The sequence below is a fragment of the Somniosus microcephalus genome, chromosome 5 (assembly GCF_052327205.1).
Source record: "Somniosus microcephalus isolate GS21.2 chromosome 5, FLI_Smic_1.0, whole genome shotgun sequence".
Classification (NCBI taxonomy): Eukaryota; Metazoa; Chordata; class Chondrichthyes; order Squaliformes; family Somniosidae; genus Somniosus; species Somniosus microcephalus.
The window spans coordinates 91,805,487-91,824,408 of record NC_140991.1 but is presented as its reverse complement, the minus strand read 5'-3'; the positions used below and the strand labels follow the sequence as shown (position 1 = coordinate 91,824,408).

The window sequence follows — 18,922 nt, the reverse complement described above, 5'->3', positions numbered from 1 at the left end:
GTGTGAGTGTGTGTATGTGAGTGAGAGAGTGAGAGTGAGTGTGCATGTTTGTGTGTGTGTGAGTGTGAATGTGTGTGAGTGAGTGAGAGTGTGTGAGAGTGAGTGTGTATGCGTGAGAGTGTGTGAGATTGAGTGTGTGAGAGTGAGTGTGTGTGTGAGTGTGAGTGTGTGTGTGTGAGTGTGTGTGTGTGTGTGTGTGAGAGAGTGTGTGTGAGTGTGTATGTGAGTGAGAGTTGAGAGAGTGAGTGAGTGTGTGTGAGAGTGAGTGTGTGCATGTGTGTGAGTGAGTGTGTGTGTGTGTGAGTGTGTGTGTGTGTGAGAGAGAGTGTGTGTGTGGGTGAGAGTGTGTGTATGTGAGTGAGAATGAGAGAGTGAGTGAGTGTGTGTGAGAGTGAGTGTTTGTGTGTGAGTGAATGTGTGTGTGAGTGAATGTGTGTGTGTGTGAGTGAGAGAGTGAGTGTGAGTGAGAGAGTGAGTGTGAGTGAGAGAGTGAGTGTGTGAGAGTGAGTGTGTGTGAGTGAGTGTGTGTGTGAGTGTGTGTGAGTGAGTGAGTGAGTGTGTGTGTGTGAGAGTGAGTGTGTGTGTGTGTGTGAGTGAGAGTGAGTGTGTGTGTGAGAGTGTGTGTGAGAGAGTGTGAGAGTGTGTGTAAGAGTGTGTATATGTGTGAGAGTGAGTGTGTGTGTGAGTGTGTGTATGTCAATGAGAGTGAGTGAGTGTGAGAGTGAGTGTGTGTGAGTGAGAGTGAGTGTGAGTGAGTGTGTATGTGTGAGAGAGTGAGTGAGAGAGTGAGTGAGTGGTGTGTGTGAGAGTGTGTGTAAGAGTGTGTATATGTGTGAGAGTGAGTGTGTGTGTGAGTGTGTGTGAGAGTGTGTGTGTGAGTGAGTGTGTGTGTGAGTGAGAGAGAGTGAGTGTGTGTGTGAGTGAATGTGTGTGTGAGAGTGTGTGAGTGAGTGTGTGTGTGAGTGAGAGAGAGTGAGTGTGTGTGTGAGTGAGAGAGAGTGAGTGTGTGTGTGAGTGAATGTGTGTGTGTATGTGAGTGAGAGAGTGAGTGAGTGTGTGTGTATGTGTGAGAGTGTGTGTGAGTGAGTGAATGTGAGTGTGAGTGAGTGTGTGCTTGAGTGAGAGAGAGTGAGAGTGTGTGAGAGTGAGTGTGTATGCGTGAGAGTGTGAGAGTGAGTGTGTGAGAGTGTGTGTGTGAGTGTGTGTGAGAGTGAGTGTGTGTGAGTGTATGTGAGAGTGAGTGTGAGTGTGTGTGTGTGAGTGTGTGTGAGTGTGAGTGAGTGTGTGAATGTGTGTGTGTGTGTGAGTGTGTATGTGAGTGTGAGTGAGTGAGAGTGAGTGAGTGAGTGTGTGTGAGAGTGAGTGAGTGTGTGAATGTGTGTGTGTGTGTGTGTATGTGAGTGTGAGTGAGAGTGAGAGTGAGAGTGTGTGGTGTGTGTGAGTGTGTGTGTGAGTGAGTGTGAGAGTGAGTGTGTGTGTGAGAGTGATTGTGAGAGTGAGTGTGTGTGAGTGAGTGTGTGTGTGAGTGAGAGTGATAGTGTGTGTGAGAGTGTGTATGGAGTGAGTGTGTGTGTGTTAACCTGGATTTCATCCAACTCATTCAGAATACAGGAAGATTAAATATGTAAAAACACTGGGATAAAAATTGGACGGGTGTAAAATGGGCGTTTCGGGGACCAATGTCCTGTGCCCCAAAGACATTTACAAACGAGGGGGCTAACACCTGTCTTAGGTACCCTCACAGAAATTGGGTAATGATGACAGGGCAAGTGCCAGCCTATCCTGCTCAGGATTCTACGGCGACCACCAACTAAAGGTCTGTTCTTTTTACAAAAACTGTCCTGTCATTGCGATCGCCCCTCACCCCCCCCCCACCCCCCACAATCCCCTGCTGCAAGCTTCACCCCCCATCCTGGAACCTGTGTTTGGGCCACTGCTGGTGAGGCAAGCGGCCCGATATTCGTCACCCTCAATGGGCAAGCTGCCTATTCGCATGCGACATATTTGCACCCCAACTATGTTAATTTTGTGCTTGTTTATCACCTTATATAGGGAAACCATTTTAAAGCATCTCTCACTATTGTATATAGGGAGTAGTTTGCTGACTATTAAGCCGATGTTACATTTTAAGCATCAGCCGTGGCTCAGTTGGCACCCTCGTCTCGGAGTCCGAAGGTTGTGGGTTCAAGTCCCACTCCAGAGACTCAAGCACCAAAATCTAGGCTGACACTCCAGTGTAGTACTGAGGGAGTGCTTCATTGTTGGAGGTGCCGTCTTTCAGATGAGATGTTAAACTGAGGTCCTGTCTGTCCTCTCAGGTGGATGTAAAGGATCCCATGGCACTATTTCAAAGAAGAGCAGGGGAGTTCTCCCCAGTGTCCTGGCCAATAGTTATCCTTCAATCAACATCACACAGGTCATTATCACATTGCTGTTTGTGGGAGCTTGCTGTGTGCAATTTGGCTGCCACATTTCCTACATTACAACAGTGACTCCACTTCAAAATAGTACTTCATTGGCTGTAAAGCGCTTTGGGACATCGGTGGTCGTGAAAAGCACTGTATAAATGCAAGTCTTTCTTTCTTTGTAACATAAGCTGACGAACAAGCACAAAATTAACATAGTGTCTTTACATGTTCAAACTTCCTGGATTGAATGAATGAGTTGGATAAAATCCAGGCTTTACACACGACTGGTTAATTTTCTAGTAAATTATTTTGTGAAATATGATGATGATGTTTTCATATCCATGAGAGCTTAACAGTTGTTGGCGAGTGATGTTCACACATATGTCTGTTCAGTGAAGTCCAAGCTTACTCTCCACTGGGACTATAGCAGGGAACTAGATACATGGAAATAATTCAACCCCTCGACGCAAACATCCTTGGGAATTTCCACAAAAAGATGAAAGCTTAATTAAGATCAAAATTTATAGTATTGGCAGGATCATCTTTAAACAAGCATCAAGCAGCTTCATGTTCCTCTTTTCACTAGTAAGCTGCTTGTGGTGGCTGAGAGCGCAAATGGAGTGAATAATGCAGCGTATATGATCCCGCATTATTGCTACCAGAGGCAGTGAAACCTTCCTGGAATTTGAGCTTCACTGCACCACCTGAAAAGCACTGCCTGCAGCAAAGCTAAAGAGCTCTTTGCAGCAACATTTGGGACTGAGCCTGCCACTTTGGGTTTAACCCTGCAGCCTGCACGTACAGATCAGTTATGCATTTGCAGTACTGTGGCGCCAATGGCCAGATCTACAATCGTGAAGGTAACTTTGCATACTTGAGAGTTGCATAGTAAAAGGGCATAAAACTTTAAGCTTCATTTCAACACAAGGAGAGGACGTTTCACTTCTTTGCCATCTGGAGCACGATACGAACAAATGTATTTAGGATTTTGTACGAAAGGTAAACAGAGCACATCTGCCCCTAAAGAAACACGTAAAAAGGCTGTGTTTGTAGACTTTGCATTTATCAAGAGCAAAAGATCTTTATCAATTTGACCAAACAGAATGATTTAGCATTCAATCCGTGCAGCTCAAATCCATTTATTGCTTATTGTGTAAAGGTAACACTTGAACATTCTGCTATGGCAACAAACCAATATTCAGCTAACAGTGAACTACACTGATACCCGATTATTCTCCTGTGACTGACTTATTGTCTTACACATCATCACATGATACTGGAAAACTTAATGAGGTTATAGTAGGAGGGATAATTACCAAACAAATGGATTTGTGGGTACATCTGAATATTACCAATTAGTCTTAAAACATGCTTTCCTGACATTGTAGAGTAAATTTATTTCTAAAATATTTCTTATTATATTTAGAATTTTTCCAAGATTAATGATCTGAACTTGAAAAGCACACTGATCAACATCCCGTTAGTATAATAACAAGGGGTGAGGAGAGAATCAGACACTTACAGACAGGATGTCTCTCGGCGAGCGTAATATATTCACATTTGCCGTGCATGCAGATATTTTCTGAACATGGTTGGTAGTTCCCAGTGTAAATGTCTTCTCTTTGATCACTGGCATCTTAAAAAGTAAATTAATAGTTGTTAGTATTATTTGCATTCATTTCACATGTTTTACATATTTGACAAAGGTTGACTGCTTTAAAGTTATCAACATGACATTTAGATGATTGGGTTGAATATCCATGGGAGTTCTCCTGCTCATTGCCTGCAACATTTTGCCCTTAATCAAAAAAGTGCATCCTATCCCGTTCAGCTGATAGATCTGGGGACATGCATTAACTCGGTGTTCAGGCTTCTCAAATAGGCCCAGGCCTCAGGCAGCATTATTATAGATGTATCAAACATTACAAATGTTATTGTGTTGGCAAGTTCCTCAATTTCTTGTCAATTATTTTTTTTTAATTGTGCTACAAGTTTTATTTTCTAGTGGAGAAACCAGGACAGTTGTCGAAATGATTTTCAAAAAGTATTTGGTGTGATTTGATTCAGTCCGTTCTTTCTTCTATTGGTGGATTTTGATGACTGCTTCTGCTTGATTCATTGTTTTCACAGGCTGACTTTCCTCCCCTTTCCAACTGGGCGTTATTCAGGCAGAACATACTCAAAGTGTGCTCCACCGGAGCTGCCCTGAATCTATTTGTATTTCAGGTTCCAGGCCTGATGTTACTCCACCGCTGGCCAACTTTTAGCATAGACTGACGAGACATCCCCATTTTCTGGGGACAGTCCCCCGATTTGGGAATGTGTGCCCAGGCAAACAATGTCCCCAGAAGAGTCCCCAGTTTAAAAATCTCATCCCCGACACTGAGCCTTTGATTTTTTGAATGCTAATACACAGAAACCCATTTCTCAGTGATTCTTGCCCCATTTGAGTTCCTGGAGCGAGTTGAATGGAGGAGTCAATGGCAGTCCTGCCTTTCCACAATGCAGTGCGGCTGAGAAAAGGCCCGATCTATAGCTCTGGCCACACTACACTGTAGGGGCCACGCTACACTGTAGGGGATTGAGTCACCTGATCAGTGTTTCATCCAATGGAGACTGGCCGGAGGGCAGGACCTTCAAATGCCAGGGAGAAGCCAAGGGAGTGGTGAGAGCTGGTGGGTGAGTGGATTTGATTTATTTTAACAGTTTACCTGTATGGTGCATCATGGTTTGTTTTATTGAATAAGGGAAGGCAAGCTCTAAATTCTCCCACTGGGAAGACGTCTGTGAATCCGAAACATTCTGAGACAAAGGCTGTTTCATGAAAAATCACAGCCTGCTGGGAACAGATTTAAAATTGAGAAATTAAAATTTAGGGTATTCGGGGATGAATAGATGGTACAGCACTATTGCCAGAACAAATGCAAGATTCGATGTAACTAAGCTGCGCAGTCGCGCAGCTGTCTGCTGGTCCCGTGCAGCCCGGCTTTTCCAATGTGAAATTTCGCACATGCATGAAACTATGAATGGGCCGTGCAGCCCGTTAAAGGGGCTGTGCACCCCAAAAAATTGCGGGGTTACATTACCTGTGTGTCCCCGGATTTGGTTTTGAAAGATTTGTGTCTGGAGTGATAGAGGCTTGCAGCAGTAGTAATGGCGATCGGTTCCAAGACCTTCTGGCTGCAGCAGCTTTAGAAGGCCTCACCAAAACAACTTGTATTTACATAGTGCCTTTAATGTAGTAAAACATTCCAAGAGCAGCACGGTGGCATAGTGGTTAGCACTGTTGCCTCACAGCGCCAGGGACCTGGGTTCGAATCCGGCCTCGGGTGACTGTCTGTGTGGAGTTTGCACATTCTCCCCGTGTTTGCGTGGGTTTTCTCCGGGTGCTCCGGTTTCCTCCCACAGTCCAAAGATGTGCGGGTTAGGTTGATTGGCTATGATAAATTGACCCTTAGTGTTAGGGGGATTAAATACGTGGGGTTACGGGGATAGGGTGGGATATGTGTTGGTGTAGGGGTTACAGGGGTCGGGTGGGATATGTGTCGGTGCAGGCTCGATGGGCCGAAATGGCCTCTATCTGCATTGTGGGGTTTCTGTGATCTGTGATTTCTGTGCTTCACAGGAGTATTTAAAGACAAAACATTTTGACACCAAGCCACATAAGGAGAAATTAGGGCAGGTGACCAAAAGCTTGGTCAAAGAGGTAGGTTTTAAGAAGCGTCTTAAAGGAGGAAAGAGAGGTCGAGAAGCAGAGAGGTTTAGGCAGCGAGTTCCAGAGCTTAGGGCCCAGGCAACAGAAGGCACGGCCACCGATGGTTGAACGGTTATAAGCAGGGATGCTCAAGAGGGCAGAATTAGAGGAGCGCAGATATCTCGGGAGGTTGTGGGGCTGGAGGAGATTACAGAGAAAGGGAGGGACGAGGCCATGGAGGAATTGAAAACAAGGATCAGAATTTTGAAATCGAGGCGTTGCTTAACTAGGAGCCAATATAGGTCAGCGAGCACAGAGGTGATGAGTGAACGGGACTTGGTGTGAGTTAGGACATGGGCAGCCGAGTTTTGGATGACCTCAAGTTTACGTAGGGTAGAACGTGGGAGGCCAGCCAGGAGTGCATTGGAATAGTCAAGTCTAGAGGTAACAAAGGCATGGGTGAGGGTTTCAGCAGCGAATGAGCTGAGGCAAAGGTGGAGACGCGCAATGTTACAGAGGTGGAAATAGGCAGTCTTAGTTATGCTGTGGATATGTGGTCAGAAGCTTATTTCAGGGTCAAATATGATACTGTGGCAGAGACCACATAAGGACAATAACACAATTCACAATGTATAGCCAATCTGGTTATATGTACCTAAACACAATTCACTATGTATAGCCAATGTTGTTTTCTGTACGTACTTGGTTGGGTTATCGGAGAGGCGTTAGAGGAGGATGGAGTGGTCAAACGTGTCAAAGGCTGCAGACAGGTCAAGAAGGACGAGGGGGGATAGTTTACCTTTGTCACAGTCACAAAGGATGTCATTTGTGACTTTGATGAGAGCCGTTTTGGTACTGTGGCAGGGGCGGAAACCTGACTGGAGAGATTCAAACATGGAGTTGCAGGAAAGGTGGGCACGGATTTGGGAGGCGACAACATGCTCAAGGACTTTGGAGAGGAAAGGGAGGTTGGAGAGGGGTGATGACGGCAGATTTGAAGGAAAGGGGACAATACCGGAGGAGAGAGAACAGTTAACAATGTCAGCTAACATGGGAGTCAGAAAAGGAAGTTGGGTGGTCAGCAGTTTGGTGGGAATAGGGTCGAGGAAGCAGGAAGTGGGTCTCATGGACAAGATGAGCACGGAGAGGTCATGAGGGGAGATCGGAGAGAAACTGGAGAAAGATGTGAGTTCAGGGCTAGGGCAGAGGGGAACCTTAGAGGAAGTTTGGCCCAGTGGGCTCAGGGAAGGAAGAGAAGTGGCAGAGGCAGCTGAATGGATGGTCTCAATCTTAGAGACAAAGAAGTCCATGAGCTCCTCACACTTGTTGTCGAAGACGAGGGTGGAGGAGACAGGGAAGAGGGGTTTAAGAAGAGGGTTAGCAGTAGAGAATAGAAGCTGGGGTTTATCTTCGCATTCCAGAGTGATTCTGGAATAGAGAGCAATTTTGGCAGATGAGCGCAGGACCCGATAATGCTTTATGTGGTCCAGCCAGATCTGGCAGTGAATGGCCAAACCAGTTGTCCGCCATATCCATTCAAGTCTGCGTCCCTTGGCCTTAAGGGAGCAAAGATGAGGGCCGTACCAGGCCTCCACCTCTTCGCTAGTCCTGTAGAAGGAGAAAACTTCTACTATCTTCTGACTGGCCACAGGTCTGTACTCAGGCTATGCTCTGATTAATGTATCTGGGCAGATTTAGTGCAAGGAGTAAGGACCACTGTGTGCTCCCACATTTGGGGCTCAGTCAAGTGGAGATCCAGGAAAATGAAACAGGAGGTGTTTTGATGTCAAACCCACCTTAGTTCTAAAGCAGTAGAAAATTGACCATCACATGTTCCTAGCAGTTGTTGATTGGAAGTTTATTTACACGCTTCCATTTTTAATATATTAATAGTAAATATATCTATTTATAATTTTAAAATCTTCATTGGGCATGCATCTCCTGTCCACAAACTTTACTTCCAGTTGGCATGATTTTTGATCACACTTTTGTGTTAAAATTTCCAATTGTAAATTACTATGTCAAAGTTTTGCATTCTGTATTTCTAAATCAACTGTCCTCATGTACTTTCAGGCTACGGCCACTGGGTGGTACGGTGCAATGCGTTTCAGAAGTCTCTCACCAAACTCTGTCAGCCATCTTGCTTTTTTACATTTTTACCTTTTCAAAAACTGGCTGCATGTTACTGTACTTTCAAGATTTTAACGTTTTATTTTTTATTTTTTTTAAATATAATTTAAAAAAAATATATAAATACTAGCTGGAGTACCCGGCGTGCCGAGGGAACTGAAGAATCCTCTGACATGTTTATAAAACTGTTTATAAAACTGTTGGGATTGAAGAACTCTTGCTAAGCACCCAGGAGGTGGTTGTTTAACTTCGTTTTTTGTTAATGGGGATCGCCAGTAGCCATATACTCCAGGTTTTACAGTTTTCCTTCTATGTGAATTTGGAGGTAGCAAGCAGAATTATAATTTTGCAATGTTATCATTGACATTAATGAGAGAGAGAGAGAGGGGAAAGGAGAGAGAGAGAGAGAGAGAGAGAGAGAGGGGGGGAAGGAGAGAGAGAGAGGGAAGGAGAGAGAGAGGGAAGGCGAGAGAGAGAGAGGGGGGAAGGAGAGAGAGAGAGAGAGGGGGAAGGAGAGAGAGAGAGGGAGGGGGAAGGAGAGAGAGAGGGGGGAAGGAGAGAGAGAGGGGGGAAGGAGAGAGAGAGAGGGGGAAGGAGAGAGAGAGGGAAGGAGAGAGAGAGAGAGGGAAGGAGAGGGAGAGGGAAGGAGAGAGAGAGGGGGAAGGAGAGAGAGAGAGGCGGAAGGAGAGAGAGAGCGAAAAATAAAAATGACAGCGGAGAAGGCAATAGAGCAAGGTAGCAGTGGGGGAATTAAAAACCAGAGCGTGTCAGGAAGGGACAGAATGTATAATGATAAAGGTAAAGTAGTAAAAGGGGTAAAAGCAGGAATAAATTGTCAGAAAACATATTTGAAAGTTCTTTATCTGAATGCACGCAGCATTCGTAACAAAATTGACGAGTTGACGGTACAAATAACTACACATGGGTATGATCTGGTTGCCATTATGGAATCATGGCTGCAAGATAATCATGACTGGGAACTAAACATACAAGGGTATTTGACAATTAGGAAGGACAGACAGGAAGGAAAGGGAGGTGGGGTTGCTATGTTAATCAAGGATGGAATCACTGCAATAGTCAGAAATGATATTGGGTCAAAGGATCAGGATAGTGAAACAGTTTGGGTGGAGATAAGGAATAATAAGGGGAAAAAGTCACTAGTGGGCGTACTCTATAGGCCTCCTAACAGTTGCAACTCTGTTGGTTGGAGTATAATTCAGGAAATAGTTGGGTCTTGTAATAAGGGAACAGCTATAATCATGGGGGATTTTAACTTTCATATTACTGGACTAATCAAATTGGGCATGGCAGCATTGAGGAAGAGTTCATAGAGTGTATTAGGGATGGGTTCCTTGAGCAGTATGTAACTGAACCAACCAGGGGGCAGGCAATCTTAGATCTGGTCCTGTGTAATGAGACAGGATTAATAAAAAAATGTCCTAGTAAAGGATCCCCTTGGAATGAGTGACCATAATATGGTTGAATTACAAATTCAGTTTGAGGGTGAGAGAGTTGGATCTCAAACCAGCGTACTAAGCTTAAATAAAGGAGACTATGAAGGTATGAGAGTAGAATTGACTAAAGTGGACTGGGAAAACAGATTAAAATGTAAGACGGTACAAGAGCAGTGGTCTACATTCAAGGAGATATTTCACATCTTTCAAGATAAATATATTCCACTGAGGAAAAAGGGGAGTAAAAGAAAAGACAGCCATCCGTGGCTTAGTAAAGTAATAAAGGATAGTATTCGACTGAAAACAAGGGCATATAAAGTAGCAAAATCTAGTGGGAGGATAGAAGATTGGGAAGCATTTAAAAGCCAGCAAACAATAACTAAAAGATTAATTAAGAAAGGGAAGATAGATTATGAAAGTAAACTAGCAAACAATATAAAAACAGATAGCAAGAGTTTCTACAGCTATATAAAAAGAAAAAGGGTGGCTAAAGTGAACGTTGGTCCCTTAGAGGATGGGACCGGGAAACTAGTGGTGGGGAACATGGAGATGGCAAAGACGCTGAACAAATATTTTGTATCAGTCTTTACAGTAGAGGACACTAAAAATATCCCAACACTGGACAAACAGGGGGCAATGGGGGGGGGGGGGGAGGAGCTAAACACGATTAAAATCACTAAGGAGATGGTACTCAGTAAAATAATGGGACTTAAGGCGGATAAATCCCCCGGACCTGATGGCCTACATCCTAGGGTCTTGAGAGAAGTGGCGGTAGGGATTGTGGATGCATTGGTGATCATTTTCCAGAACTCCCTGGACTCAGGAAAGGTCCTGGCAGATTGGAAAACTGCTAATGTAACACCCTTATTTAAGAAGGGGAGTAGACAAAAAGCTGGAAACTATAGACCAGTTAGCCTAACATCTGTGGTTGGCAAAATGTTGGAGTCCATTATTAAGGAAACAGTAACAGAGCATTTGGATAAACATAATTTAATAGGACAGAGTCAGCATGGTTTTACAAAGGGGAAGTCATGTTTGACAAATTTGCTCGAATTCTTTGAGGATGTAACATACAGGGTGGCTAAAGGGGAACCAGTGGATGTAGTGTATTTGGACTTCCAAAAGGCATTTGACAAGGTTCCACACAAAAGATTACTGATCAAGATAAAAAATCACGGGATTGGGGGTAATATACTGGCATGGGTGGAAGATTGGCTATCTAACAGAAAACAAACAGTTGGGATAAATGGTTCATTCTCGGGCTGGCAATCAGTAACTAGTGGTGTTCCGCAGGGGTCAGTGCTGGGACCCCAACTCTTTACAATCTATATTAACGATTTGGAGGAAGGGACCGAGTGCAACATATCCAAGTTTGCCGACGATACAAAGATGGGAGGGAAAGCAGTGAGTGAGGAGGACATAAAAAACCTGCAAAAGGACATAGACAGGCTAAGTGAGTGGGCAGAGATTTGGCAGATGCAATATAATGTTGGAAAGTGTGAGGTTATGCACTTTGGCAGAAAAAATCAAAGAGCAAGTTATTATCTAAATGGAGAGAAACTTTGTGCTACAGTACAAAGGGATCTGTGGGTCCTGGTGCATGAAACACAAAAAGTTAGTATGCAGGTGCAGCAGGTGATCAGGAAGGCCAATAGAATCTTGGCTTTTATTGCAAGGGGGATGGAGTATAAAAACAGGGAAGTCTTGCTGCAGTTATACAGGGTATTGGTGAGGCCACACCTGGAATACTGCGTGCAGTTTTGGTTTCCATATTTAAGAAAAGATATACTTGCTCTCGAGGCGGTTCAGAGAAGGTTCACTCGGTTGATTCCAGAGATGAGGGGGTTGACGTATGAGGAAAGGTTGAGTAGGTTGGGACTCTACTCATTGGAGTTCAGAAGAATGAGAGGCGATCTTATCGAAACGTATAAGATTGTGAGGATGCTTGATCGGGTGGATGCGGTAAGGATGTTTCCACTGATGGGTGAGACTAGAACTAGGGGGCATAGTCTTAGAATAAGGGGCTGCCCTTTCAAAACTGAGATGAGGAGAAACTTCTTCACTCAGAGGGTAGTAAATCTATGGAATTTGCTACCCCAGAGAGCTGTGGAAGCTGCAACATTAAATAAATTTAAAATGGAGATAGACAGTTTCCTAGCAGATAAGGGAATTAGGGGTTACGGGGAGACGGCAGGGAAGTGGACGTGAGTCTAGATTCAGATCAGCCATGATCCTATTGAATGGCGGAGCAGGCCCGAGGGGCCGTATGGCCTACTCCTGCTCCTATTTCTTATGTTCTTATGTTCTTAGGAGAGAGAGGGGGAAGGAGAGAGAGGGGGAAGGAGAGAGAGAGGGGGGGAAGGATAGAGAGAGAGAGGGGAAGGAGAGAGAGAGAGAGGGAAGGAGAGAGAGAGAGGGAGGGGAAAGGAGAGAGAGAGAGGGGGAAGGAGAGAGAGGGGGAAGGAGAGAGAGAGAGAGAGAGAGAGAGGGGGAAGGAGAGAGTGAGGGAAGGAGATAGAGAAGAGAGGAAGACACCCCGGGGAAGGGGTTGGACTCAGAGCCCGGCCGCGGTGACCCGGAGCCCCCGTGCGTGGCCTAGCGCCTCAGGCCCGGCCCGACTCACCTCAGCTCAGCTCCCAAGAGACAGCGAGCGGGGGAGCGGCGGCGACGGGCCGGAGCGGTAGTTGAGCTGAGGTGAGTCAGGCCTGAGGCGCTAGGCCGCGCACGGGGGCTCCGGGTCACCGCGGCCGGGCTCTGAGTACAACCACTTCCCCGGGGTGTCTTCCTCTCTTCTCTATCTCCTTCCCTCACTCTCTCCTTCCCTCTCTCCCTCTCTCTCTCTCCTTCCCTCGCTCTCTCTCTCTCTCTCCTTCCCTCTCTCTCTCTCTCCTTCCCCCTCTCTCTCTCTCTCCCTCTCCTTCCCCCTCTCTCTCTCCTTCCCCCTCTCTCTCTCTCCCTCTTTTTCTCTCTCTCTCTCCTTCCCGCCCACACACGCCATGAAACGCCCCCGTAACGCATCATACCGCGGTTCCCCCGTAGGATTGGTCAACCATCACGTCACTCAACGCTAATGCGGCCCGTCGATTGGTCCATCCACTCGTCAAGTGAATGTAGGGGTTCAGGTGGAGCTGGTAGTGGTGGAAGTTTCACCTTTCCTCCATTGCAGCATATCCCATCAATTTCCCTTTCCCACTTCAGAGCGCCACAGTGAGGGCAAATGATGGTCATCCTGCCAATGATGACTGTGGGGTCTGCTTCATAATTGATGGTGGGTTCATAGGAGAAGGCTGCTCTGTGCCAATGATTCCAAATGTCAACTCTGGCAATGGCCATGCGTATAGTGTCGGCCTGACGACGTGCCTGAGTCTGGTCAGGAGTCTCTGAGGCTCTGGCTTGGGTATGTCTCGCCTGGTCAACAGCTTGCCGTGCCTGAGTCTGGTCAGGAGTCTCTGAGGCTCTGGCAGTTGCCATTCTGGCTGTGTTGGCAGCTTTACGTCCCTCAGATTGTTGAGTCTCAGCTGATCTAGCAGCAGCATTTCTGTCCTGATTAGCCTGAAGGCGAGCCTGTCTCTGCTCATCAGTTTCAGCAGCTCTCCGAGCCTTATCTCGGCGTGCATCAGAAATGCTGTATCCAAGTCTGCAACGTTTCTTTGAGCCCATGTTGTTAAGAAAAAAGTACAAATCTATATACAGGAAACTTTGTGCTATCCGGCACCCACGGGACCGAGCTGCTGCCGTACCCTCAAAACTGCCATACACTCTAGAGTTATCTGACAACAATCACTGTTGCTTAGCAACAGCTTCTAAACAATCGGGTGTGGCTGCAAACCTCTGTAGCTAAAGCTGTTGCTCGGTGAAATGAGCGGATTTTGTTCGTTTTTTGTACACTGTCCGAACAATTTTAGTCTGACCAAAACATAAACATGCCTATGACACTCCCCTAATCATAAGCTTTCTTTTGATATAACATATGTGTAGGTACGCTCTATAACGTTTGAGTTTACCGCACACATACACACAGACAGACAAACTCATTTATTATATACTAGCTGGAGTGCCCGGCGTTACCGAGGGTTTTTTGAGGGCATGTTGTTATGAAAAAAGTAGAAATAATTTTTATATATATAAATGAGTTTGTCTGTCTGTGTGGGAAGGAGAGAGAGAGAGAGGGAAAGAGAGAGAGAGAGACTGGGGGGGGGAGAGAGGCCCGGGGATCGAGAGAGAGACTGGGGGGAGAAGAGAGAGACGGGGGGGGAGAGAGAGACTGGGGGGAGAGAGCGATTGGGGGGGAGAGAGAGAGAGACTGGGGGGGGGGAGAGAGAGTGGGGGGAAGAAGGGCGGCTGCCATTTTGTGAGGTCAGCGGGAAGTTCCCTCACCCTCTCCCTCCCCCTCTCTCTCCCGCCCCTTCTCTCTCCCTGCACCTGTCTCTCCCCTCTCTCTCTCCCCGCCCCTCTCTCTCCTTGCCCCCTCTCTCCCTGCACCTCTCTCTCTTCCCCTCCCTCCCCGCTCTCTCCCCCTCCCTCTCTCTCCCTCCCTCCCCTCTCCCTCTCTCTCCCTCTCCTCTCCCTCCGACTCACCACCGTACCAGAACGGAGCATATCCGACACCAGGAGTCCGGGTGCCCATCGCTCCGAAGCGAGCCCGGGGTTCCTAATGGTTAACGCGGTGGGCCTTTGGACCCGGTTGGCCGGGCGGCAGTGGAACGCCTTTCGCTCTGGACTCCCGTGTCCGATATCGGTCGGGGACGGCTCGTGTGAAAGCCCCGGTTTTCCCGGTCCCGCACTCACGGCAAGAGAGAGAGGGGGAAGGAGAGAGAGAGAGAGAGAGGGAAGGAGAGAGAGAGGGAAGAAGAGAGGGAAGAGGAGAGAGAGAGAGGGGGGGGTGGAAGGAGAGAGAGAGAGAGAGAAATTTTTTAAGCTTCAGGCCCGGCCGGTCTGTAATGGCCGCCATTCACCTCAGTAACGGCAGTTTGAAGGATTAGGCCCCGTCCACAAACGCCATGAAACGCCCCCCATGATGCACCGATTGGTCAACCATCAGGTCACTAAACTGTAGGATTGGTCAACCATCACGTCGCTGAATGCTAATGAGCGGTAGGATTGGTCAACCGCTAATGAGCGGATTTCTTTGTTTTTTTCTGTTTTTTGTCTACTGTCCGAACAATTTTTGTCTGACCAAAAAGTAAAGATGCCTAGTAGACTCCCCTAATCATAAGCTTTCTTTTGATATAACATATGTGTAGGTACGCTCTATAACCTTTGAGTGATGCCTGGACAGACAGACAGACTGACTATCCTTTTATATATATAGATACTAGCTGGAGTGCCCGGCGGTGCCGAGGGTCTTTTGAGGGCATGTTGTTGTTGGAAGAGAGAGTGAGAGCGACTGGGGGGAAGAGAGAGAGCGACTGGGGGGAAGGGAGAAAGCGACTGGGGGGAAGGGAGAAAGTGACTGGGGGGAAGAGAGGGAGCGACTGCGGGGAAGAGAGAGAGCAACTGCGGGGAAGAGAGAGAGCGACTGGGGGGGAAGAGAGAGAGCGATTGGGGGGGAAGAGAGAGAGCGACTGGGGGGGAAGAGAGAGAGCGACTGGGGGGAAGAGAGAGAGCGACTGCGGGGAAGAGAGAGAGCGACTGCGGGGAAGAGAGAGAGCGACTGGGGGGAAGAGAGAGACCGACTGGGGGGGGGAAGAGAGAGAGCGACTGGGGGGGGGAGAGAGAGAGCGACTGGGGGGGAAGAGAGAGAGCGACTGGGGGGGAAGAGAGAGAGCGACTGGGGGGGAAGAGAGAGAGCGACTGGGGGGGAAGAGAGAGAGCGACGGGTAAGAGAGCGACGGGGAAGAGAGAGCGCGACTGGGGATGGGGGGGGAAAGGGGAGGGGGGAAGGGAGGGGAGGAGGGGGGAAAAGAGGGGGGGGAGGGGGAATGGGGAAGGGAGGGAAGGGGGAGGGGGGGAAGAAGGGGGGAAGGGGGGGAGAAGGGAGGGGGAGTCCCCGAGCCCCGCCCCCGATCTCCCGATGTCCCACCCCCCGATCTTCCGCCCCCCGATCTCCCGATGTCCCGCCCCCAATGTCCCGCCCCCCGATGTCCCACCCCCGATGTCCCACCCCCCGATCTCCCGATGTCCCACACCCCCGATCTCCCGCCCCCCGATCTCCCGCCCCCTGATCTCCCGATCTCCCGCCCCCCGATCTCCTGATGTCCCGTCCCCGATCTCCCGCCCCCCGATCTCCCAATGTCCCGCCGCCCGATCTCCCGATGTCCCGCCCCCCGATCTCCCGATCTCCTGTCCCCCGATCTCCCGATGTCCCGCCCCCCGATCTCCCGCCCCCCGATGTCCCGCCCCCCGATCTCCCAATGTCCCGCCCCCCGATCTCCCGCCCCCCGATCTCCCGATGTCCCACCCCCCGATGTCGCGAGCCCCGCCCCCCGATCTCCCGAGCCCCGCCCCCCGCCCTCCGGAGCACCGGCCTCCCGCTCTCCGGAGCCCCGCCCTCCCGAGCTGGCTTCAAGACCGCCGATTGCAGCTGTGAGAGACGGCCGGCGGGCCCGGTTGCCGGGGTAACCCTTCCCGCTCTCCAAGCCCTGCCCGAGATCCGCACTCCCGAGAGCCCCGCCCCCCGCCTGAGCCTAGCGGGGAACAGAGAGAGACGCCGCGTCTCAGCTGCTCCTGCTGCGCGCGCACCCTGTGTATGTCCCGTGACCCTCGTGGCTGACGCCGTTGCCCCGGGTAACGTGACACTGGGGGGGTGGGGGGGGAGCTTAGCAGAAGCCGTGGGACAATTACCTAGCTCAGGCATGGCTGGGCAGGAGAGGCCCAGGCTTTGAGGCCTAGGTTCTGAGGCCTTACAAAAACGGTGAAAGGTAGGAAAAAGAATCTTCAGGTTAGAGAAAATATTTACAAATGAATGAAGTTTTTTTTTAAACAATTTAATAAAAGCAATTTTTTTTTGCTGGAAATGTATATTTGAAAAGAAAGACGCAGAAAGCGGGAAAAAGAATGGAAGCAGGATGGCGGCTACTCACCTCGGTTCCGAACGATAAGGCCTGCCCACACACGCCGCCAGGTCGACCGTCAGGTCACCAAAGCGTAGGATTGGTCAATCGTCCCGTCACTCGACTGTAGGAGGGCCCGCCCGCACGCACCAGGAACCCGGCGTACGATTGGTCGGCCTCGAGGACACTCTATCGCTAATGAGCAGATAATGGGATGCTAATGAGTGGAATTTTGAACGTTTTTTGGATACCGCGGGCGCAATTTTTGTCCAGCCGAAACGTAAATATGCTTACGACCGTTTTGGAACGGTAAGCTTTCTTTTGACGTAACGTACGCATAGGTACGCTCTATAACTTTCGAGTGCATAGCCGGACAGACGCACACCGGAGGACAGACAGACAGACAAATCGATCCGTTTATATATATACTAGCTGGAGAGCCCGGCGTTGCCAGGGCTGTTTTGGGGCAGGCGGTTTAAATCGAGTGCCAGGCTTTGGGGCCCTGTCTGTGTCCCTTTGTGAATCTGGTGCTGGGCAACATTTTAAATCGAGTGGCAGGCTTTAGGGCCCTGTCTGTGTCCCTGTCTGTCTACCTTTTAAAAGCTTGAAAAATGAAAGTGAAAGTACTTATAAAACGTTTTTGGTAAATCTTATGTTATTTTTAAAAGAGATACTAACTTTCAAAGTAGTTTTAGCTGGAAGCTGAAGTCATTTGAGCTGGAAGCTGAAGTCAGAGCTGGTAGTGAAACAATGGCTGGCACATCCCCGAGATGAAAACAAATAGTCCTGCCCACACACACACCGATTGGCCAACCATCAGGGGACCGTACTGTAGGATTGGTCAATCGTGACGGAACAGGATTGGTGGAACCTTGATGTCAGTCAATCAATGCTAGCAGATAATGAGTTTAATTTTGAAGGTTTTTTGCACAAGGCGCGAACAATTTGCGTCCGACCGAAAAGTAAATACGCTTAAAACCGTACTGGAAGCGTAAGCTTTCTTTGGAGTTAACGCGCGCGTAGGTACGCCCTGTAACTTTCGAGCGCATAGCCCGACAGACGCACAGGTGATGACAGACAGAATGACAGACAGAATGACAGACAGAATGACAGACAGAATGACAGAAGTACCGCTTTATATATATAGATATATATGAGCTGGGGGAGCCCGGCTTTGCCAGGGCTGTTTTGGGCCGGGTGGTTTAAATCGAGTGCGAGGCTTCGGGGCCTCTCTGTGTCCCTCTGTGAATCTGGTGCCGGGCAACATTTTTAATCGAGTCCCAGGCTTTTGGGCCCTGTCTCTGTGTCCCTGTCTCAATCTGCTGCCGGGCAACATTTTAAATTGAGTGCCAGGCTTTGGGGCCTCTCTGTGTCCCTCTGTGAATCTGGTGCCGGGCAACATTTTAAATCGAGTCCCAGGCTTTTGGGCCCTGTCTGTGTCCCTTTGTGAATCTGCTGCCGGGCAACATTTCTACCTTTTAATACCTTGAAAGATGAAAGTGAAAGTACTTATAAAACGTTTTTGGTAAATCTTATGTTATTTTTAAAAGAGATACTAACTTTTTCAAAGCTGGATGATCAAAGTAGTTTGAGCTGGAAGCTGAAGTAATGGCAGTGAAACAATGGCTGCCAGATCCCTGAGATGAAAACGATTAGTCCCCGCCCACACACACACACACCGATTGGCCAACCATCAGGGGACTGTACTGTAGGATTGGTCAATGGTGACGGCACAGGATTGGTCGAACCTTGACGTCAGTCAATCAATGCTAAGTAGCAGATAATGAGTTTAATTTTGAAGGTTTTTTGCATAAGGCGCGAACAATTTTGGTCCGACCGAAAAGTAAATATGCTTACGACTGTCCTGGAAGCGTAAGCTTTCTTCGGAGGTAACGCGCGCGTAGGTATGCTCTATAACTTTCGAGCGCATAGCCGGACAGACGCACACCCGAGGACAGAAGGACAGACAGACAGACAGATCGACTCGTTTATATATATATAGATAGATAGTAGATAGATAGATATAGATATAAGATATAAGATATAGATAGATGAATAGCCCATTGCCTCCCTCACTCACAATTCAACTGACTGCCTTTGTTTGTTCCCCACTGTCTTTTTTTTTATTCCAAACCCCTTTCCTGTGGCTGGACTCCTGGCAATATTAAAATAAAAGTGCCACCTGCTGTTCCCTTCTCTTCAGCCTCAGAGTACAGTCCTGCTCCTGGCTATTAAAAGGCATCC

General features: G+C 48.2%; 1 protein-coding gene across 1 annotated transcript in view; it reads right to left on the bottom strand.

The window, feature by feature from the left end:
- LOC147117200 (tomoregulin-1-like) overlaps nt 1-18,922 on the bottom strand; it is a 367,875-nt gene that overhangs the window by 66,213 nt on the left and 282,740 nt on the right. Inside the window, 2 exon segments of the mRNA XM_085987985.1 lie at nt 3,931-3,958; nt 3,961-4,044. Coding sequence (XP_085844111.1) covers nt 3,931-3,958; nt 3,961-4,044 — 112 coding nt within the window.